The sequence below is a fragment of the Pelophylax lessonae genome (assembly GCF_965119305.1).
Source record: "Pelophylax lessonae genome assembly, chromosome: 5".
In the NCBI taxonomy this organism is placed as follows: domain Eukaryota; kingdom Metazoa; phylum Chordata; class Amphibia; order Anura; family Ranidae; genus Pelophylax; species Pelophylax lessonae.
In genome coordinates this window covers 47,583,134-47,605,210 of record NC_138772.1, presented here as the reverse complement: position 1 = coordinate 47,605,210, position 22,077 = coordinate 47,583,134, and the positions used below count along the sequence as shown (strand labels likewise).

The following is a 22,077-nucleotide window of genomic DNA, read 5'->3' as shown; positions in this document are numbered from 1 at the left end:
TGATGAAGAGGATTACTGATCTGATCTATATTGGTGATATCCTTGGAGAAAGTTTATGTCTTACTAGCCCGTCTGGTGACACAGGGGCTAAGTGTGAGGTGAGAGGCTAATGAGACTGGGTGGAGGATTACCAGCACATTGAAGAGCACTGAATGTTTATATCTTGTGCATGCTTCACCATAATTTGCACCTGTGGACTTCTCTCCTCGATATCTTCATAATCCATATTTGATAGTGCTGCACTTTTTGTTATAGATAGTGGATAATGTTGTACATTTACACTTGTATGAATACATAGTTATACCAGACATCGTAGTTCAGGAGAAAAAGCAAAGTTATGAGAGTTGTAAGGATTGCTATTTAATTCTGTTACTAGAGAAGCAGATCTTTGTTTTAAAAGTAATAGTTCCACAGACTCTTTCATTTATGTGGGAATACCAGGCAGCGCTCCGATTGTCTTTAGTCCCACAGCGGGAATGCTCCAAACAAAATAGAACATAAAAGCTTCTTAAAAGCCTCTTATTTTATGCTATAAAAATGGTGGAGGTTATGTGGATATTTTCTTCCTCACCAACAAAAGGGATTGGATTGAAATAAAGCAATAAATTCTTAGAAACTCATATACAAAGACAGAGGTTTTTCCTAAGGGGTTTAGTTGGATCCACCATGGAAAACGACCACAAGACTTGTCTTAAAGGCCTAGAAACCACTTTTAAAAAATGATATAAATTGTAAGTGGTGTATAATGGGCTCACCGCTTGGCTTCTCAGCCCTATTGGGAGCTCTAGAGGTGACTAACTATAGGTTTTTGGGTGTTGCCATAGAAGTTTTAGGCATTTTTCATGATTTTTCTTATCTCTGCAGGGCAAGTGGACTATCTTCAATACTGAAAAGAGCAAAGCTGGCATTATGACATCAGTGCCACTTTCTGCATTATTGTACCATGAACCCAGGTTAACATGGTGATGCAACCCCAAGGGGCTGGTTCATGACAGCCTGTGTGCACAGGAAGCGGAATCCAACAGGGGAAGTTGGAACCTCTAGTAATGGCTGCTGCAAAATGCAGGTCAGAACCTTGAATCCTGTAGAACAGTGGTGTCCAAACTGCGGCCCTTTGCTCGCTTTTATCTGGCCTTGGAGGAACTATTCCTCCTACTGACAACATGATGGGGCGCTATTCCCTCCACTGACACCAACGATGAAGCGCTATTCCTTCCAGTGGGAGCATAATTCCTCCCACTGGTAAACAATGGAACACTGTTCCTCCCACAGACACCAAAGCACTAATTCTCCAACTGACACTGATGAAGGGGCAATATTCCTCCAACTGACACTGATAAAGGGGCAATATTCCTCCAACTGACACTGATGAAGGGGCAATATTCCTCCAACTGACACTGATAAAGGGGCAATATTCCTCCAACTGACACTGATAAAGGGGCAATATTCCTCCCACTGACACCAAGGATAGGGCACAATCCCACCCACTGACACCAAGGATAGGGCACAATCACACCCACTGACACCAAGGATAGGGCACAATCACACCCACTGACCCCAAGGAAAGGGCACAATCACACCCACTGACCCCAAGGATAGGGCACAATCACACCCACTGACCCCAAGGATAGGGCACAATCACACCCACTGACACCAGGGATAGGGCACAATCACACCCACTGACACCAAGGATAGGGCACAATCACACCCACTGACACCAAGGATAAGGCACAATCACACCCACTGACACCAAGGATAAGGCACAATCACACCCACTGACACCAAGGATAGGGCACAATTACACCCACTGATACCAAGGATAGGGCACAATCCCACCCACTGACACCAAGAATAGGGCACAATCCTACCCACTGACACCAAGAACAGGGCACAATTCCACCCACTGACACCAAGGATAGGGCACAATTACACCCACTGACACCAAGGATAGGGCACATTTACACCCACTGACACCGATGATAGGGCACAATTACACCCACTCATACCAAGGATAGGGCACTATATATCCCACTGACACCAAGTACATTCGCATTTGCGCGGTAGGATGGGGCACTATTGCATTTACTGACCCCAATGATGGGGCACTATTCCTCCCAATGATGGGGCACTATTCCTCCCACTGATCCCAATGATGGGGCACTATTCTTCCCACTGACCTCAATGATGGGGCAATATTCCCTCCTCCTACTCATGGCAGGTGCTATATAAATTTTTATTTTACTCCCACTGACTGCTACACTTGAGACACTGGTTACTCCCGCTGATTCTGAGGCATTATCTACTCCCAATGGCCACAGTCCGGCCCCCTAAAATCTGAAGGACTGTAAACTGGCCCTTTGTTTAGAAAGTTTGGAGACCCCTGCAGTAGAGGACCAATAACATCAGCATGAGGTATAAAATGGTAACTATGGTTAAACTCACCACCTACCAAAAATGAAACTATCAGTTTGAAGTATTTTATATCTTACATTTATTGTTATTTCATTTTTATTGTGTTTGCACCAAATTGAGAAAAAAAAACTTTCAGTTTATTTTTGCTCCAGTTTCTCTTACAACAAAAAAGTAAAAGGTGAGGGTGGGGAGGAAAAAGGTAATTCCCATACTGTATTGTTAAACAGGTAGGACCATACCAGGCAGGTACTGGAACATGGGAGGAACAGTATACCCACGAGGCTAGAGAGCTCTCTTTAGCATGCTAATTCTTGCATATTCCAGCCCAACCTGCGAGCCCAGCACTAAACAACCATTTCTACAACAACAGGAGAGTAATTACACTGACAAAGGCACCTCTGTGTCGGGTTGGGCAGAAGGAGCCAGCAGGTCTGGGAGACTCAGGCTTAGGCCAGTCTCCTGCAGTGAATGCACATTGTCTGGTGTAAGGGGGGGAGAAAAAAAAATGCCAGACTGAAGGGGGAAGGCTTCAGCTATACAAGACAGAGGTGCACCTTGTCTGCCAGGGTTATTTAATGCTCCTGGCACCTGTAGGAGCTCCTACCTCCTTTCTCCATTTAATTCTCATAGCTTACAGGTCTAGAAATTATTTGGCATGCGGAATTATTTGGAGTCAATGGTTGTAAACAATAGGCAGCCAGTCACATTTTGATCCACTGGCTTTTGCACCCCCCCCCCCCTTACTTTGTAGAGTCATTAACTCAAAGTTTTACCTTTAGAAGTACACAAAGACACGGGATACATATTTGTCATCTTCATTTTTTTTCTTTCATTTAATGCTCTATAATTTACAAGGCAGCACCGAGAACATACCTAACACGTTGTACAGTACTATATGCAATTCATTTAAAAAAGATTACTACTTGTATAAAAAACAAAGCAATATATATATATATATATATATATATATATATATATATATATATATATATTTTTTTTTTTTTATATATTTTCTGCCTTCCATTGATTGTCTGAAACTAAAATTCATCACCATTTCAACTAGCTCTAGCCAAATAAAGGTTTGGTATACAAAGGCTTCAAATACCACCTGAAAAGCAATTGAGAATTCGGTGTGGGCAAAGTCATTTATAAAAAGAAAACAAAACACATTCCCTTCTGGGTGATCTATGTACATTGCAGAGATTTATTTACGTTTTTAAATTTTGTTGCAGATTCCTACCTTTTGTTATTCTGAAGAAATAGCTGTTTGTATGCGTCTGTGTGCAAAGTGAATGTGAGTGATTTTAAGATGATCAATCAGCTGCAGCACCTGCAGGGTTTTAATAAGGAAATGGGCAAGGTCTGCATCCCTTTAGATGTGATTTCCCTTTGGGAGTATCTCCCCAAAAATTTAATTTTTTGTTGCAGGGGATGCCACAAATCTGACTTGTATCTTAGTGTAGACTTCTGGGAAAACTGAGCCAACCACCCAAGCAGGAAAACGGAATTTTTGTAAAATCTTACCTGTAAAATTCCTTTCTCTGAGTCCTCCGACAGTCGCCGCCTCTTCATATTCGTCACATATGGGGTATTAGACTTTGCTCCGAAGGAGTAGCTAGGCAACAGAATATGTTAACAATAAAGCTTTAACATATCCCACCCTCAAGGGGTGGTCCCCTCAGTCAATACCCTCCTACTTCCTGCAACCATATCTCAGTTTTAGTGGAATAGCAGTAGAGTATACATTCAAACCCCAAAAGAGGGGCGGGGGCGGCGACTGTCGGAGGACTCAGAGAAAGGAATTTTACAGGTAAGATTTTACAAAAATTCCGTTTTCTCTTACGTCCTCCGACAGTCGCCGCCTCTTCATATTCGTCACATATGGGGACGTCCCAAAGCAGTGCAAACATGAGGGGTGGGAAACGCATCCGCGCCGAAAGGCAACGCAGTCTCCAAATCAAAGAAAGGAACCTTACCAAAGGAAGGAAACCAGCTGGGCAACAGCAAAAATAAGTGCTCAACAGGAGCAACAACCCAGGAAAAGACAAAAAAACCAGGGGATACAAAAAACTATCCCAACAGCCAGGAGTCCCCAACAAGGGACCCTATGGAACAGCCGCACTAAGAACCTTGCGGCCAAAGGAAGCATCCGCCGATGCCTGAACATCTACTTTGTAGAATTTTGTGAAAGTGTGTACGGTCGACCAAGTCGCCGCCTTACACACCTGGGCTACAGAAGCCCCATGACGGCAGGCCCAAGACGTACTCAGTGATCTAGTAGAGTGCGCCTTCACAGGCACAGGGGGAACCTTCCCCTGCAAGGCATAGGCCTGTTCAATGGTCTGCCTGATCCATTTGGCAATGGTAGAGGCGGAAGCCGCCATGCCCTTCCGAGGACCCTCTGGAAGAACAAACAAGGAGTCAGTCTTACGAAAAGACTCAGTCGATTTAAGGTAAACCCTTATCGCTCGAACAACATCCAGAGAGTGCAATCTCACCTCCTTCGGATGTTTAGGCTTTGTGCACAATGAAGGCAAAACAATATCCTCGTTAAGATGGAATTCCGAAACTCGTTTCGGTAGAAAAGAAGGATTAGGTCGCAAGACCACCTTATCCAAATGAACAACCAGGTACGGAGACTTGCAGGACAAAGCCGCCAGTTCCGACACTCTGCGAGCCGAAGTGATCGCCACCAAAAAGGCGACCTTTTTGGACAACATAGACAACGAGATCTCCCTGATCTGTTCAAAAGGAGCACGTTGTAACACAGATAGAACGAGATTCAAGTCCCAAGGGGGCAAGGGATCCCTCCTAGGAGGAACCAGATGCCGCACACCCTGAATAAAAGTGCCAACCAAGGAGTTGGAAGCCACGGGACGTTGAAACAGAACGGCCAGCGCCGACACCTGACCCTTAATCGTAGCCAGCGCCAAACGCTGATCGACACCCGTCTGAAGGAAAGACAGCACACGGGAAACCGAGTACGTGCGGGGTGAAAACCCCCTGGACTCACACCAGGCAAAATAGGCCTTCCAAGTACGGTAATAAACCTTCCCCGAGGAAGACTTCCTCGCGTTGATCAAAGTATGAACGACCTCCGGAGAGAGACCCTTCTCCTTCAGGACCTCGGTCTCAACAGCCAGGCCGTCAAAGCCAGCGACTGTAAAGCAGGATGGTAAATCGGTCCTTGAGACAGTAGATCGTCTCGAAGAGGCAGACGCCAGGGGGCGTCGACCGCCAGATTCACGAGGTCTGCGTACCAGGACCGGCGAGGCCAGTCCGGTGCCACAAGAATCACCGTGCTGCGTTCCGAGTGTAACCTGCGAAGGAACCGGGACAGCAACTGAATCGGTGGAAACGCGTACATCAGCCTGTACTGATGCCACGGGGCCACTAACGCGTCCGACGCGTCTGCCCGAGGGTCGCGCGTCCTTGCCACGAACCTCTTCACCTTGTAGTTGAGGCGAGACGCGAACAGGTCCACATCTGGAAGACCCCACTTCGCGCACAACATCTGGAAGACAGCCGGGTGGAGAGACCATTCCCCCTGATCCAGGGTCTGGCGACTCAGATAGTCCGCCTGCCAGTTCTCCACTCCCGGAATGTGAACCGCCGTTATCGCCGGGACATGAGTCTCGGCCCAAGACAGAATGTCGGCCACTTCTCGAGCCGCTCGGGTACTCCTGGTGCCCCCTTGGTGGTTGATGTAGGCCACCGCCGTGGCATTGTCCGTCTGCACCCGAACCGGGCAGCCCTGCAGCCGGTCCGTCCAGCGATGAAGACAGAGCCTTATCGCACGCAATTCCAGAATGTTGATCGGGAGGGAAGACTCCCCCTCCGACCAGGTCCCCTGGGCGGACAGAACGCCCAGAACACCACCCCAGCCCGACAGGCTGGCATCCGTGGTGATTATCGTCCACGAGATCGGACGAAACGACTTGCCCCCGGACACCAACGGGGACTGGAGCCACCACAGAAGGTTTTCCCTGGTGCGATGACTCAACGAGATCTGAAGATCCAGAGATTGAGGTCGCCCGTCCCACTTGGACAAGATCTCCGCCTGGAGACCCCGCGTGTGAAACTGCGCGAAAGGAATCGCCTCGAAAGCCGAGACCATCAATCCCAGACATCTCATACACGTCCGCAGAGACGAGTTCGGAACGTCCCTGAGGGACCTGACTTCCTCCTGAAGAGTCCTGAGTTTGTCTTCCGGCAGGAAGACCTTCGCCTGCACCGAGTCCAGTATCATTCCCAGATAGGGAAGACGAACCGACGGACTCAGTGTCGACTTTGGAACATTTATCGTCCAACCGAACTCCTGCAGAGTTTGCATCGTGACAGACAGGTCCTTCTCCAGACCCTGACTGGTCGCAGACCGAATCAGAATGTCGTCCAGATACCCCAGGACAGAAATGCCCTGGGCTCTCAATAATGCCAGAACCGGTGCAAGCACTTTGGTGAAGACCCGCGGAGCCGAGGCGAGCCCAAAGGGCAACGCCACGAACTGGTAGTGATCCTCCGCAATGGCAAATCGAAGGTATCTCTGATGACCCTCGAATATGGGGATGTGAAGATACGCATCCTTCAAATCGATGGAGGCCATGAATTCCCCCGGAACCAGGGCAGCCACCACCGAGCGCAGGGATTCCATGCGGAACTTGCGAACCCGCACAGAGCGGTTCAGAGCTTTCAAGTCCAGAATTGGACGAACCTTGCCCTCCTTTCTGGGCACGGTGAACAGATTGGAATAAAACCCCCGAAATCTGTCCCGATGAGGCACCGGAACCACCACTCCCTGAGCCCTCAGGTCCCGCACCGCCAGGTGCAGATCCCGCAGGCGCTCTGGAGACAGTTGTAGATTTGAGGGAAAAAATCTGCTCTCTGGCCGAGAGAGAAACTCGATCTTGTAACCAGATCGAACGATTTCCAGAACCCATCTGTCCCGCACACGGGCCAACCAGGGCTGAAGAAAACCGAGCAAGCGTCCCCCCACCCCAAAACTGGGTGAGGGCGCCCCTTCAGGCCGAACTGTTATGGGCCGCAGGTCCGGATTGGCCGGACTTCTGTTTCCCAGACCAGGGTTTCTACTGAGAGCCCTGGCCCTTGAACGGTTTGCCCTTGTAGTGCGGCCGAAAGGCACGAAAGGACCCCTGAGGGGGCCGAAAATGAGCATGCTTCTTCCCAGAAGCCCCCTTAGCCTTGGGGAAATGGGGCAAGAGAGTGCTCTTACCCCCGGTAATCCCCTTAATCAACACATCCAGGGACTCCCCAAAAAGGCGAGACCCATCATAAGGCAGATTGGCTAAGGTTTTACGTGAAGATTGGTCCACCGACCAACATTTCAACCAAACCAGGCGGCGAGACAACACCGCCACGCTGTGCACACGCGCGGCCAACGGAATCAGGTCCAGGTCCGCATCACACAGATACATGACACCCTGGTGGATCTGATCCACCATATCCAGGGTCGCCGCCGAGGCCGAATCGGCCACTAGGACGCGCCTAAGCATCTGCGTCCAACTTGCGATCGCCTGGGCCGCCATGAGAGAAGCAAACAGAGCCCTAAGCATAGAACCCGTAACAGAATAAGTATGACGGGCAAGAGACTCCAGTCTCCTATCCGTGGCATCACGGAAAACAGGGGATCCCTCTGCAGGGATCGCAGTGGCTTTGTTCAAAACCGCAATAGCATGATCCACTGGCGGAGGCACACACCACCGTTCATCAGTGGCAGGCGAGAAAGGATAACGCAGCTTAAATTTACTTGGTACCGCAAAAGGCTTGCGCAAATCGCGCCATTGGTCCTTAACAGCGCGCTGAAAATCAGCATTGCAGGGAAAAACCTGCGGCGTCCTGCGTTTTCTCTGCGTCCCATAAGCCGCCAAGGCAGCTGGGGGACACACCTCGTCCTGCAAACGTAGCGTCTGCTTAATGGAAGCAATCAACTCATCCATGATTGCAAGCTCTTCAGGCGAGCCAGGGGGAGAATTATCAACCCCCTCAACTTCAGCCTCTACCTCAGACCCCACTAGATCAAGAGAGGAGCGGGACCCCGATAGGGGGGTCCCCGCCAGAACAGCCCCATCACCTTCACCCTCAGAATCAGAGGACAGAGTAACTCTGGGCCGTTTAGTAGATTGAGCAGCCACCAGCATTTGCACCTGTGCAGCAAGGCCAGCCACAATAGTGGCCAAATCCCCCCCTGGGGGGGAAACAGCGGTCCCCTGGCTTTCCACCAATACTGTGGGAAACTTGCCCTCCTGAGAATCCATTGCCCCTGTATGCCAGACAACCAAGGGTTAACTGCCCCCTTACAGCAAGCGCGGCAAGCGCAGCCCACCGCACCACACTCAGGCACAATGAGACCCCCACAGGGAATATACAGACTGAATACAGGCAATGGAATACAGGAATAGAAGGATAAAACCTGAGGAGACTCCGCTGCTGCTGCTGCCTCGATCGGTGCTTCCAGGAGAGAGGAGGTGATGCTGCCAGGGCGCTCTATGTAAGCCTATGGAGGCTACAAGAAAATGGCCGCCGTGCATGTAAACCATGCGGCCGGAGCGGGCGCCGGTAAAATGGCGCCGTTTGGCGCCGAAATCGCCGCTCCACAGTGCATAAAATCACACACAATATTATCCCATACTATGGATACATGTTAGATCGCCGCCGCGATCGCTGTATATGCCCCAACATGCCAGTAAAAACATGCCCCACAGCACACAGCTCCTCACACTGCCCAGCCTGACATACTCAGTGTCATACAGCTCCCCCCCCCCATGCAGCCCACAGCATGCAGCCGAGATATAGGGAGACAAGCAGTGTGATTAAAGGCAGGTTACACAGTCCCAGACTGAGACCCCCCCCCAGACAGACAGGTCCCCACATAGATACACTTACCTCACATGGCGTGGGGAACCCGCACAGGCGAACAAGCCGCTGCACATGAGGCAGGGAGAGTCGCAATTCAAGACGCACACAATGGCGGTTCAGAAACCGCACAGCGTCCGGTGAGGTAGCCACCTCACCAATCATCCCTGCACCGAACAGGGATGGGTCGTTCACCGTGCCAGGAGCGTTACCTGGCTGAACGCTCGATGGCAGACTGGGAAGCCACTGACCCACGACCTGCGACCAGGGGGATCAGCCCGAGACCCAGTCCGCATGATCCTCTTCGTCCGAAGAACTAACTAATGCTGACAAAAATAACAGCTAAGTAAAGGTAGAGAGAAAACTCAAACAAAATATCAAAAAGAAGAAAGAGTCTGGGACAAAAAGTCCCAGCACAGAGAGAGCCAGCCACTCCTGACAAGCTAGACATTAAAAACTGGGATATGGTTGCAGGAAGTAGGAGGGTATTGACTGAGGGGACCACCCCTTGAGGGTGGGATATGTTAAAGCTTTATTGTTAACATATTCTGTTGCCTAGCTACTCCTTCGGAGCAAAGTCTAATACCCCATATGTGACGAATATGAAGAGGCGGCGACTGTCGGAGGACGTAAGAGAAATTACATTTTAAGGGGGGCGCTCTGTACATCATCTGTGTACAGAACACCTCCAGGTTGCCATATTGCATTTTACAGAAAATTGCAGAGCTGCAGATAGAAAAATAAAAGGTAATTTTCCATAACATTAAATAACAATATGACTTGAGTCACAATTGCATACGCTATTTATTGTTTTATGTGCTACACCCCCCCCCCCCCCCACATAATATAATTTTTTTTCCTTTTCGCCAGTATGACCTTTAGACTCATCTATACATTTACACATGTAGATCTAATTACAGTACCTTATAAAGGCCAAAGAAGCCGAGGTCTCGCAAAACAGATAGGGCACTGACGCGGGGGCCAGTAGTAATCTCTCCAGCCACTTGCAAGCGGATCTTTACAATCTCCAGTGGATTAGTGAAAATAACCTGCGAGCCTCCAGCCTGGAATACAAGACAATAAGTTCAAATACAAAATCTCTGATGCCTCATTAATAGTTTAGAAAAAAAAAAAGATGGTAATATTCAGATACATCAAAACAGAACAAGTGAAAAGAATCCAATCTTACAGAAGGACAGGGTATCAGAAGGCATTGTCTGCACACACTTTGCCTATTAATTTTGTAATATTTTTGAAGCTGTGATTGACTATATGGAACTGTTGAGCTGTTTAGGCTTTTCTATGATCACATACAGTTTTATTTATGGATTGGATTCATAAAGAGAAATAAAATGCATATTGGAAATGTCTGAGGAGTTGGAGCATGTGTGATGTTGCTGCAGTATTTGAATTGCCATCTTTTAGAACATGCATAGTTATTCAGAAATTAGGGTTTTTTATTTGCCATTAGAAACAGACCAATGAACAAATCATAACATTATTCAAATTTTTATTATGCAAATATTAAAATCTTTGTCTAAAAAGCAATTGTCAATTACATATGACAGTATCACAAACATTCCTCAACATGTTTCGCTATACATACATAGCAGCTTCTTCAGGTTTTAAAATCCTAATTTCTGGATTTTTTTTTTTGATGATAATCTTTTCAGAGTGTGGTGCAACTGATTCTTGGTACACTCATCCATATGGTTATATGCATAGTTATTGTTTACCTATGCAGTGAAAATAAATGTTTTTATATTAATACCACTGTATCCTGCCAACACAGCACTGCACCTTAGCTCCTATACACACGTGCCGACTATCAGGTGGTATCTGCCAGTTCAATAGAAACTGGCCGACATTTGGCCTTTGTGTACAGCAGCCGGTCTGACAGAAGCCAGCTGAATGTCCAGTTTCAGTCAAAGGGGCATGACCTAAAAAGGTCTGCTGATCGGTGTCTGATCAGCACTCTCAGCCACTGGCTGACAGATGTGTTATGGCAGAGGGGGGGCTGGCTGTACAATAGCTCAGTGGGGAGATTGCTGTACTAACAATGGATTGTTAGTACAGGATCTCCTCCTCCCGAGCTCTTTTGTTTTTTTCCACTCAGCCCGCTGGGTTAGATGAAAAAAAAAAAAAAAAAGAAAACAGTGTGTAAGGTGTGATAGTGTGGACTTTAGCCTAAAAGTAGCCTGGCAATTTCGAATTTTTTTTTTTTTTTTTGCACGTCTGTACATGCATTTTTCGTGTGACTTTAATACAGGAGCAGAATCAAGTGTTTTTAACTCCAAAGTGCTTGTTTAGCCGTGTGTCGATACCATGTGTTAATGCAGAATTTATTTGGCACTTCTAAACCCTCATAACTGCCCGTCAATGCCGGCCATAAATATTACAATGGCACCACATAGTGCTGTCCACACAGGAGCGGTAGCGTTGTGTTAAAAATGAAACAGAATGTCACTTTTATGAGGCATTGACGCTTGTCATCCGCTTCCATTGATTTCAGTGGTTATACTCTATAACCATATAAGCATTTATGAAGTGTTAGCTGGGCACTGGGGGAAGAGACAGTGGAGGCTCCGGTATCCCAGAAGGCAGCTCCAGGCAGTTCTTGGTTGTACTGAAAAGCTATGTGGTAACTCCATTTGCTTCTGTGTGTGGGCAAAGCCAGCCAGCCAGCCAGAAATACTGCCAGTGCCAGGTAGGAGCAGAGGCACTAAGCATTATTGTCAGTTGTAAAACTTTTTGAATCAGCTGACCGCATCAGCGAGTGTTGGTACATAGAAGGGACAGTGTCAGCAGGTGCCATGAAGGCTGATATTATTGCATCAGTACGCGGAGAAGAGGTGGAAAAGCAAACAGAATTATACAACCCATGTATCCCAAGCAATTGTAAAGCATACAAGAAAAAAAAAAAAAACAGATCTGGAATCAAGTCACCAAGCAGGTATTATCCTTTAGACTCCATAGTAAGTTTGATTATAGGACTCAATAGCGAGTATGATTATATGGCTGCTGTTTTTAGTTTTAGATAATTATTTTAATACATCATAAATCATCAAATTAGAATATTTCCTTTAGACCATTTCCCACTAGAAAAGCAACGCTTCCATGGGCATTCTTGAAGCATTTTCAGCGCTTCATAAACACAATGAAAACGTATCAAACATATCATTAACCACTTGATGCCACATCGCGTACCTGGTACGTTATTTGACTTCCAAGTGGTTGTACCGGGGTGATGGTTGCAGCCGCAGGCATCGCCCCGGTACCGTTTTTTAGAGCGGATGATCGGCTCTCTTGTAGCAATAACCGGAGCAGGTAACCAGCAGCTGTTCCAAAGAAGCTCATACACGTTTTCAAGATTTGTGTGACAATGCTCAGGTGTGAACGGCCCACGGAGAATAGGATTCTTCAACCTGAGCTTTTTTTCTGCTTCGGGGGAAATGTACAACAAAACCGTCCACAGTGAACAGAGGCTAAGGCTGGCTCCAATGTTCGTGTCATTCATCAACAGAGTGCTATGTTCGCAGGGAAGGACAGCAGGAAGGTGTATGAAAATGCACAACTAGAAGTTAATTTTTTTTCCAGGTTATTGTATTGAACAGATACACTGCAGGGGTAATAACATACAAACCATGCACTGGAGAGCATTTGGGGGGGGGGGGGGGGTATGGAGAGCATTGCAGGAGAGCCAAATAGCACAGGGGTTGCAGAGGATGGTGGTTGGACAGCATGGGGGGAGAGGGGGGGGGGGGACACTGGGGAGCTGGAGAACACTTTGGCGGAACTGGAGGGGGGGGCTGGAGAGCACTGGGGGGGGGGGAAGAGCCAAGGAGCACAGGAGGGGGCAGAGAACACGGAGGCAAGGAGCACTGTGGGGAGGAGCAGAAGAGCACAGGGGGGATGGAGGTTAAGTGCACTAGGGGGGTGGGGTCGGGAGGGGTGAGCTAAAGTGCAAAGGGGGGGGGGGGCAATAAAAGAAGTTGGATAGGAGAAGCGGTGGGGGCAGCTGCATATAGAGGGACTGGTTTTTCCATATTCCTCCTGCAGGCTTCCGGCTGCAGCAGGGCCCTACATGGACATGCGGCCTGGCAGAGCCGGCCCACAGGCATTCATACTGTCATTCTGTCAGTCCATTTTTGACCCGTGATTACATTGAAACAAAAACAGACCGCAATGTATCCCTACAGGCAGCCAGATGTAAAACGATATACATTTGGGTCCATTCAGGTTGGTCAGGCCGAACGCAATAAATCTGTATCTAGGTACAATTAAGCAGAGCCCTATGGGTCCCCTGCTGAGAAAGAACACAGGCGCCCACATAAAGGGGGGCTTAAAAAAAAGAAAAAAAACCTGTACAAGTCCAGCATTGCCTCACCCACTCCGAAGCATTTGTATTGGTAGAGGAGACAGTACACTACAACAAACCTACCTAAGAGGCCTTTAAGGCAAATGCTGTCAGCTCTGGATCAAATTTATATTTGCTGGCAGGACCAAATTCATTTTATTGGATTTCAGCAAGCAGCAGAGCAATCCAGTCTGTTTTAACATAGATACACAGTCTGGTTAATAAAGAGTTAACAGAGTTGAGCGAGCAGCTGAGCACTTTTAAAACACTGCGCTAAATGCACAAGCCTTTTCCCTGAGAACGATTGGAGATTCCAATCGAAACAGAGCGAAAATAGAGGGCGACATCACCAGCAAAGCAGAGCGTTTTTTTCACGCTAGCGGCGTATTTTTATTTTTTTTAACTCTTTTTATTGAAGGAGATAAAGCTTTTGGTACAGAAAATAAAGCACTCAACAATTATAATACGGTACAATATTTCACAATACGTTTCAAAAGAGCCAGTATGCAGCATTCCCTCTCGTTATAAGGTCAGTAAGCATGCTAGTAACAAAGATTCAACATATTGAGTATCAGGGAGCGCCAAAGCCAACAGCCCAAACCACTGTTGGGTTCAAAACCCTCCATAATAAGATAATTAGTACTTGCAATTATGTCCTAAAACATTAGATACAGTTAGGGCAGAAGAGCACCATGCGCCCCAGACCTTATCGTACTTATCCGGGGACCCTCTATGTTCAGATACAAGTTTTTCATACGGCAACACCTGATTTACCAACTGCAACCACATACGCACCGAGGGAGGTTTAGGCTGAATCCACTTAAGAGCAACAGCCTTACGGGCCAAGAATAGCGTCTCCATTAACATAATTCTAGTCTGCCTCGGCCACTGCGCCTCATACAAAACCCCAAAGCAAACAAATTGGTGGGGTGCATGGGACTGGGACAGACAGGACCGCAGACAATACACTGGTCACCCGTTTCCAATACCCGGATATGACTGGACAAAGCCACATGGCATGGGCAAAGTCTGTGCATCGGCAAGTAAATCTAGTACAGGTAGAGGCTGGCAAGCAGTGCATTGCGTGCAGCCTAATCAGTGTCCAACAGGATTGATGCAACATGTATAGATGAATCAATTTATTGTTGACTGCTGGAGATACTGAGGGATGGGAGGAGCAAGCCTCCCCCCGTCCTCATCAGAAAAATCAGGGATAAGTTGCTGCCATTTAGTGCGGACTGTCAATGGGGTTCGGTTAATTGTAACGGATAGTAAGTGTAGATAAATAGTGGAGATAAGCCCCCCTGGGCCCGAGACCGCAGAACTCCTATCAGTGGGTCGTCAGAAGGACCAACGTCATTGGTCTCAAACTGGGTGTGGAGTACATGAAGTTGAAGGTATCTATAGAAGGCGGTTCGGGGAAGATCACATTTACCCTGCAGCGTTTGAAAAGAAATTAAGACATTCCCCTCATATATATCCCCTAAGATAGTAACTCCCTTATTCTCCCAGAACCAAGAATCCATAAATAATTGAAGACAGGGGAACATTGGGTTGGCGTTTTATTTTTACGCTGCTACTCACCACTGTGCCTGTACCTGGGGCCAGGATGTGAAATCTTGCTATGTGTCACTCTGTTAAGTTCACCCACTACTGTACTAGGCACTACTTTAGAAACAGAGCAAGAGAGAAATGATATGCAAGTCGGTAGATTACATCTTGGCATGTAACTAAGTGAAACATATTAAAGTGGAACTAAACTATCCTTTCCTTAAAAGCAATTGAAGCTGCCATCTTAGCCTTTGTTTGATCTGAAGCTGTCACAGTGCTTCATATGTGATCAGATATGACACCAGCCAAATTGATGGCTTGACAGTTCAGCTAAAGGCACAAGCAACTATGATTGTTATTCATGGCATACTTTAAATGCAATAGTTCAGCGAGACAGTTAAATTGATGAGTTTAGTTTCACTTTAACGGTTTCATCTAACAAGCCCATTTGAACACATCTGTTTTCCCATACATATCCTGCAAGCTGCAACTTGACCAGTGGGACAGCCCCCATGGGTGTGTATATGCAAATGCCTTTGTTCTTTTGACTAAGTCTTATGCCTAGCTACTCCGGCGGAGTAGAAGTCAATACCCAATAGTGATGACTTAGAGGAGGCGGCGACTGTCGGAGGACGTAAGAGAAATTTTTTTTTTTTTTTATTTAAAAATGTTTATTTTTACTCTGTCTTAATTTTATTTCTAACCATTTTTTGCTATCACACGAAATGTCAACATCCCTTGTGATAATAAAGCACAACAGGTCCTCTGTATGGAGACAACTGTTTACATCTGCCCTAAACTGGAAGCGACATCATGACATCGTTCCCGGCTTCCTAGATCATACAGGTGAACAGAGACGATTTCGTCTCTCTTCACCTCCATGACCAGCAGTGCAAATTGCCGGATTGTTTCCTGGGCTCACCAGTGAGAACGGTAAGCCTAAGAAACACCGGCGTTCCCAAACAATTTAGCCCAATTCCAGAAAAAAAAATTAAATAAATCATCTCTGAAGTGGGCTGGATAAGGGTAGATTAGGATGTAAATATTTACTCTATGCTCCCTTAGGCTGGGTTCACAGCAGGGGTCTGGTGTGCCCCTGTACTTTATTTCAGGGACAAATCAGGCCTGAAATATTTGCTTGAATTTGGACCTGAAACGGAGCCAAAGAGGCACAGGCCCCCTTTGCAATCCGCTCCGCAGCCACCAGGAAGATGTTCGAACAGGCTCCATTGAGAGCCAGGCACACACTCCTGTCATGCGAATTGGATGCGGAGAAACCCGCATCCAATTCGCATACGTGTGAACCCAGCTGAACGCCACACTCCAGCAGGCTCCCTCCAGTGCTGTGACCAGTACTAGTACCTGCTCTGTAAGCCGCCACCCAGCACTCATCAGTGTACCATAAAGGGTTAAGGTCTCTGTATGGTGTGTGATGATGACGCTGAGGTTTCATCCACAAACCAGAGTTTGGGGTGGAGAGAGGCGGAGCGAGGAATCAGGCGATAGAGATTGTACTACAATCCCCTACAAATAATGAGCAAAAAACTCCTGGAGTTGGGATTTAACATGACTGGATCTTGGTTTTTTTTTTCTTTAATTTTATAACATGGATCAAAAACATTCATTATTTAAAAATAAGCTGACTTGTGAATAAGGTTACAGAACCCATTGTGCACTGTGTAACCAATCACCCTCAACACGGATACAAAAATAAATCAAAACAAAGTTCCCTTGTTGCCCTTTGTTAAGGGGGGGGGGGGGGAACAAAAAAAAAAAAAAGTGTTGAAAAGTATGATGAAGAGCGACTGAGGGGTGGAGAAGAATTTTGTATAAGCGAGACGTTTCAACTCTTACCAACAAGATTAGCTTGAAAACTTCACAAGTTTTGACCAGCATTGCCGTGTTCAAAAAAAAAAAGTATCGTTTCATCTTCTCGTGTGTGGCAGCAGTGCTTAGAAGTTCAGCCAAACTCCGGAACACCCCACTTGACTGACAGCACAAAAGCAATTAAGTGGAGGACCTGTCAAGCTATTCCTTTTTCCCTCTAGGTAACTGCGTTTATTGTGTACAGCTAGTTTGGGCGCTGTTAACTCGAAGGGAAATTTTTTTGCAGAATCCTGACTTGTCTCCAAACAGTATACATGGCATGTAATCAGCAAATGGTAGCTAAGAAAACACGGAGTTATCCATGTATAAATGTTTTCACACGATTCATGCATTTTTCCAGCTGAGCCCATTTAGAAGATGTGGGTGAATATTGGGTGAAAGTAGAGATGCACCAAAATATCCGCGGCCGAAAATAAGTGTTTTCGGCATTCTGCCACATTCTGCCAAAAACGACACCAAAAACTTTTGCCGCGATATTACCACAATTTTACTGTGCTTATGGTGTGTTTTTTATAGGTCATGCGACTCAAAAACCACATAAAAAAAAAAAAACAAAAACAATACAGGTGCGTTATTGATGTATTTTCAATGTTTTCAACAGGGAGGTGCATTTTTTTTTTTTTTTAACTGCCTAAAAATGCAGGCACAACAGACCAGTGTTAAGACCTACATGGAATTTAAAGGGATGCATTTTTCTTGAGCTTTTCTTGCGCTAAAGGTGCCAATAATGGCCAACAAATTCATATTCATTTAAATTCATGATATTAATAAAAAAAAAAATTAATATATATTACAATTATATCCAAGAAAAAAAAAAATTATATATATATATATATATATATATATATATATATATATATATATATATATATATATATATATATATATATATAAATATTTTTTTTTTAACCACTTAAGCCCCGGAAGATTTTACCCCCTTCCTGACCAGGGGTTTTTTTGCGATTCGGCAACTGCCTGACTTTAACGGACAATTGTGCGGTCGTGCGATTCTGTACCTAAACGAATTTGACGTCTTTTTTCCCACAAACAGAGCTTTCTTTTGGTGGTATTTGATCACCTGTGCGATTTTTTTGATCATGCGCTATAAACAAAAAAAGAGCGTCAATTTTGCAAAAATAACAATATTTTTCTAGATGAAATTCCCCCCCAAAAAAAATTTAAAAATCAAAATTTTTTAACCTTTTCGGGCAATTTGTTTTATGCTACATATGTTTGGGAAAAAAAAAAAAAAAAATCGCAAAAAGCGTATTTTGATTGGTTTGCGCAAAAGTTATCCCGTTTACTAACTAAGGGAAAGATTTGTCATTTTTGTTGTTGTTTTTTTTTTAACGCGTAATCTGCAATTTTTTTGCGGTACTGCGACATTGCGGCGGACAGATCGGACCCTTGATTGACATTTTTGACACTTTTGGGGTTACCAGTGCTATATATATGCACTGTTACTGCAAAATGACACTGGCAGGGAAAGGGTTAACTTTATTGGGGAAGGAGGGGTTAAGTGTGTCCCTAGGGGCGTGATTCTAACTGTGATTGGACATGGCTACTAGTGTAGGAACAGTGATCAATGGTCCTACATAGTAGAACCGTATGATCACTATTCCTACACAGGGGAGAATGACAGGGTGCTTGTTTACATTAGCCGCCTGCCTTTCTCCCTTCACGGCGGACGATCGCGAGTGACCGGCGGACATCGCCCGCTATTGGCTCACAAGCAAGTGACAGGCTAGTGACGTACCCCTACGTCACTTTGCCTGGCCGGGGCTGACCGCCGCAGTATATGTACTTGCGGCGGTCGGCAACCGGTTAAAACTGTAATTTTCAGTTTCAGCCAAATGCATCCTGAATTTTTAATTTCGGTAACAAAATTTCCAATCAGTGCACCTCTAGGTAAAAGTAATGTAGATACATTGTAAACAGACTCTGACGTGTAAGGCCCTGTTCACACCTGAGCATATTTCAGCTTGTAAAACGCTCATCTCTGAACTCTCAAAACGCCCAACAAGCAAAATCCCATTCATTTCAATGGCCCCTGTTTACAGATGAGCGTTTCGTCTCCTGAAGCAAAACGCCTGAAGCTCAAAAAAGTACATGAGCTTTTTTTGGCAGATTAGAAGCATTTTTGTTAGAGGTCAATGCCGGCCTCCAAACACCTGCAAAAAATGCCTGAAAAACGTCTGAAAAAAGCCCAAAATAATGCCAGAAAACAATACGCTTAGGTGTGAATGGAGCCTTAGGCTCTGTTCACATCCAGGCATTTTTGGGCGATTTTCTGCTTTAAGTCTCAGCTCTAGAAACCCCCAACAAGACAAATCCCATTAACTTTAATGCCCCCTGCTTACATCTGAGTGTTCTGTCGCCTTAGGCAAAAGTGCCTGTCGCTCAAAAAAGTACATTGAGCTTCTTTTTTGTCATAATACAGGCGGTTTTAATTTTTTTCATTGGTCACTTGTCAACCTAAAACGCCTGCACAAAAGCACTGCAAAATGCCTAGATGTGAATGGAGCCTTAAAGTGTTACTAAACCCAGGAGCCTGCATTCACTATATCTGCTCTCCCACAGTACACAGAAATAAAATTATTTTAGTATATATAAACTGCTAAATACCTTTTCTCCTCAGCAGTATATAGCAGTCTTGTGACTTCTATCAGTGTCCAGTAGAACACTGGCTAAAGCTCTGCATGACCCCTAAACCTCTGTCAGGAACAGTGCTTATTGGCCCTGTGCTGATCATATGAACTCTACCAAGAGAAAAAAAAAAAAACTCTAGCAATACACACCAAACAGAAAGTACAGCTTGTTTCCAAGGCTCTATTCCAGGAGTCTCCAAACTATGGCCCCCCAGTTGTTCAGGAACTACAATTCCCATCATGCCTAGCTAGGTCTGTGAATGTCAGTTTTACAATGCCTCATGGGATGTATAGCTACGCAACAGCTGGAGGGCCGTCGTTTGAAGATCCCTGCTCTACTCTATCAGGAAATGGTTTGGGGACTGTAGAAGAAGGGGAGGATCAAATTAGACATGATAAAAGACAGGATCAAACAGCCTTTTTACACAATACAGAGGATTAACCTCTTAGGTTCCACGTGGAGTATAACAAGCATGCTTTACTGCATATACAGACTGATTTTACTGTTGTGGGTTTAATAACAAGTAAAGGGGCATGCAAGAGTTTTTACTCCTTGTTGTAGTGTAAAAAATTAAAACAAAATAAACAAAAAATCCCCATTAGCTAAACAATATGTAAACCCAACACTTCATATTCTTGATATGTGCCTGCTGTACCATGTACTTGTATGAGAAAGTATCCTCTTCTCTTTGTATTGCTCCCTTTGTGTGAAATCCCTGGTGTTCCTGCCAATCTCTTGGTTTTCCAATTAAAAAATGACCACACTAGGCATGAGAGCACACCGTGGTCAATTCTCTAGCTATGCTGGGAAGCTCTGTTCAAATGATCGGGCTTGTCCTGATACATCCCCCCTGCACAGCCATTCACTGGGAAGATCAGTGTGCTGCGGTTTCTCCTCCCCCAGCTCTTATGCAGCTGAGAACAGAGGGAATGTGATCACTTATAAAAAAAAAAGGGGGGGGGGGGGAAGTGTTTATAATTATTTTTTTTTTTTTAATATCTATACACAAATGTTTTGACTTTTATTTCTATTTTAAACTGAACACGCTGTTTTACAAAACGGTTTTCATATACTTTACCAAAATTAGATGAACTAGTGTTGGGCCCCTTCAGACACAGTTCACTGCCACTATAGGGTACGTAAACCTTAAAAATCCTCTATTTGGTCCTTTTTGGTTGGTTATACTGAAAGATCAACATTCTTACATACGTATGTGCAAAATAATTCCGGTTAATCATGTGAGATGTGGTCAGCTGATAATTTCCTGAGCGCTCCGCTCTGCTGCACTGTTATCAGTTACATCGTTTTCTCAAAGAACTACAGAACCCTGTTCTACGAAATAGGGAGGAAGAGAGAGGCAGGTTTTGTAGTCCTGTCATTTTTCTATTGTGCTAAAATAGCTGGGTGATTATGGGCCGCCACCCCAGGACAGGAAATGTGTTACTAGCACAATCAATAGGTGGGGAAAAAAAAAGCCTGAAAATTGAAAACGAATGGAGCAACCACATCTAATGACTGGTATGATGTGATATAACATTTCTGTTTTTGGGTTTCAATACTCATTTGGAACTGGCTGCCATTGCACCTCCCAAAAGGCCTGTGCAAATAGAGGACACTTTTCTGTAATGTAGCACATAACATATGGCAAGTGTTTTGTGGTGTGCTGCAGAGCAGGTACATTGCAGGATAGTGCAGTTGTGCATTTGGAAAGCCATTAGAAAAGGAATGGAACTGCACCGTACAGATTGCATTTGACCCTGCGTTTCTACTATAAATGTAAATGGGGCCTAAAAAAAAGTAAGTACTTGCACATACAGCTCATCTCATCTGAGCGCTTACATGCAAACAGATCCTCTGACCAACCCTGGACACATTACAATTTCAGCCTTAAAGGGAGGGCAAATGTAACCAAAGTGTTTTCAATGAGCATGTGTCACTTATGATACAATTCATTATATGTGCACCTCCCTTTCCAATTTCCCGTAATTCTCTCTTTATTGAGTAGACCCTATAATCTGATAAGAAGGCGTAGATCATGCGGACCGGGCGGGGCTTAATGGAAGCGGGTGTGGTAAGTAATTGATAGCTGTGCTGCAGTGTCCCTGGAAAATTTTTTCAAATGTTGGCAACTATGCATTCATATCCCCATTTAAAGCCTAATGCTAGTCTTACCTAGCTAGATTTTTGTACAGCCCACAGATTGAATGATAGAAACATAACTGGAGTTCCTTCATCCACAATAAACACTATGGGTGGAGGAATCTTCACTGCAAGCTTATGTATTCAGCAGCAGCTGCCTGAACACCTAAACAGTGACTGCAGGTGATAGGATGTTTAAAAAAAAAAAAGTC

At 45.4% G+C, this 22,077-nt stretch overlaps 1 protein-coding gene across 1 annotated transcript in view; it reads right to left on the bottom strand.

Moving 5' to 3' along the window:
• The window catches only part of SLC25A13 (solute carrier family 25 member 13), a 333,483-nt gene that overhangs the window by 63,665 nt on the left and 247,741 nt on the right, over positions 1-22,077 (bottom strand). The window contains exon 14 of the mRNA XM_082259081.1: positions 10,206-10,346. Coding sequence (XP_082115207.1) covers positions 10,206-10,346 — 141 coding nt within the window. The remainder of the gene's footprint in view (positions 1-10,205; positions 10,347-22,077) is intronic.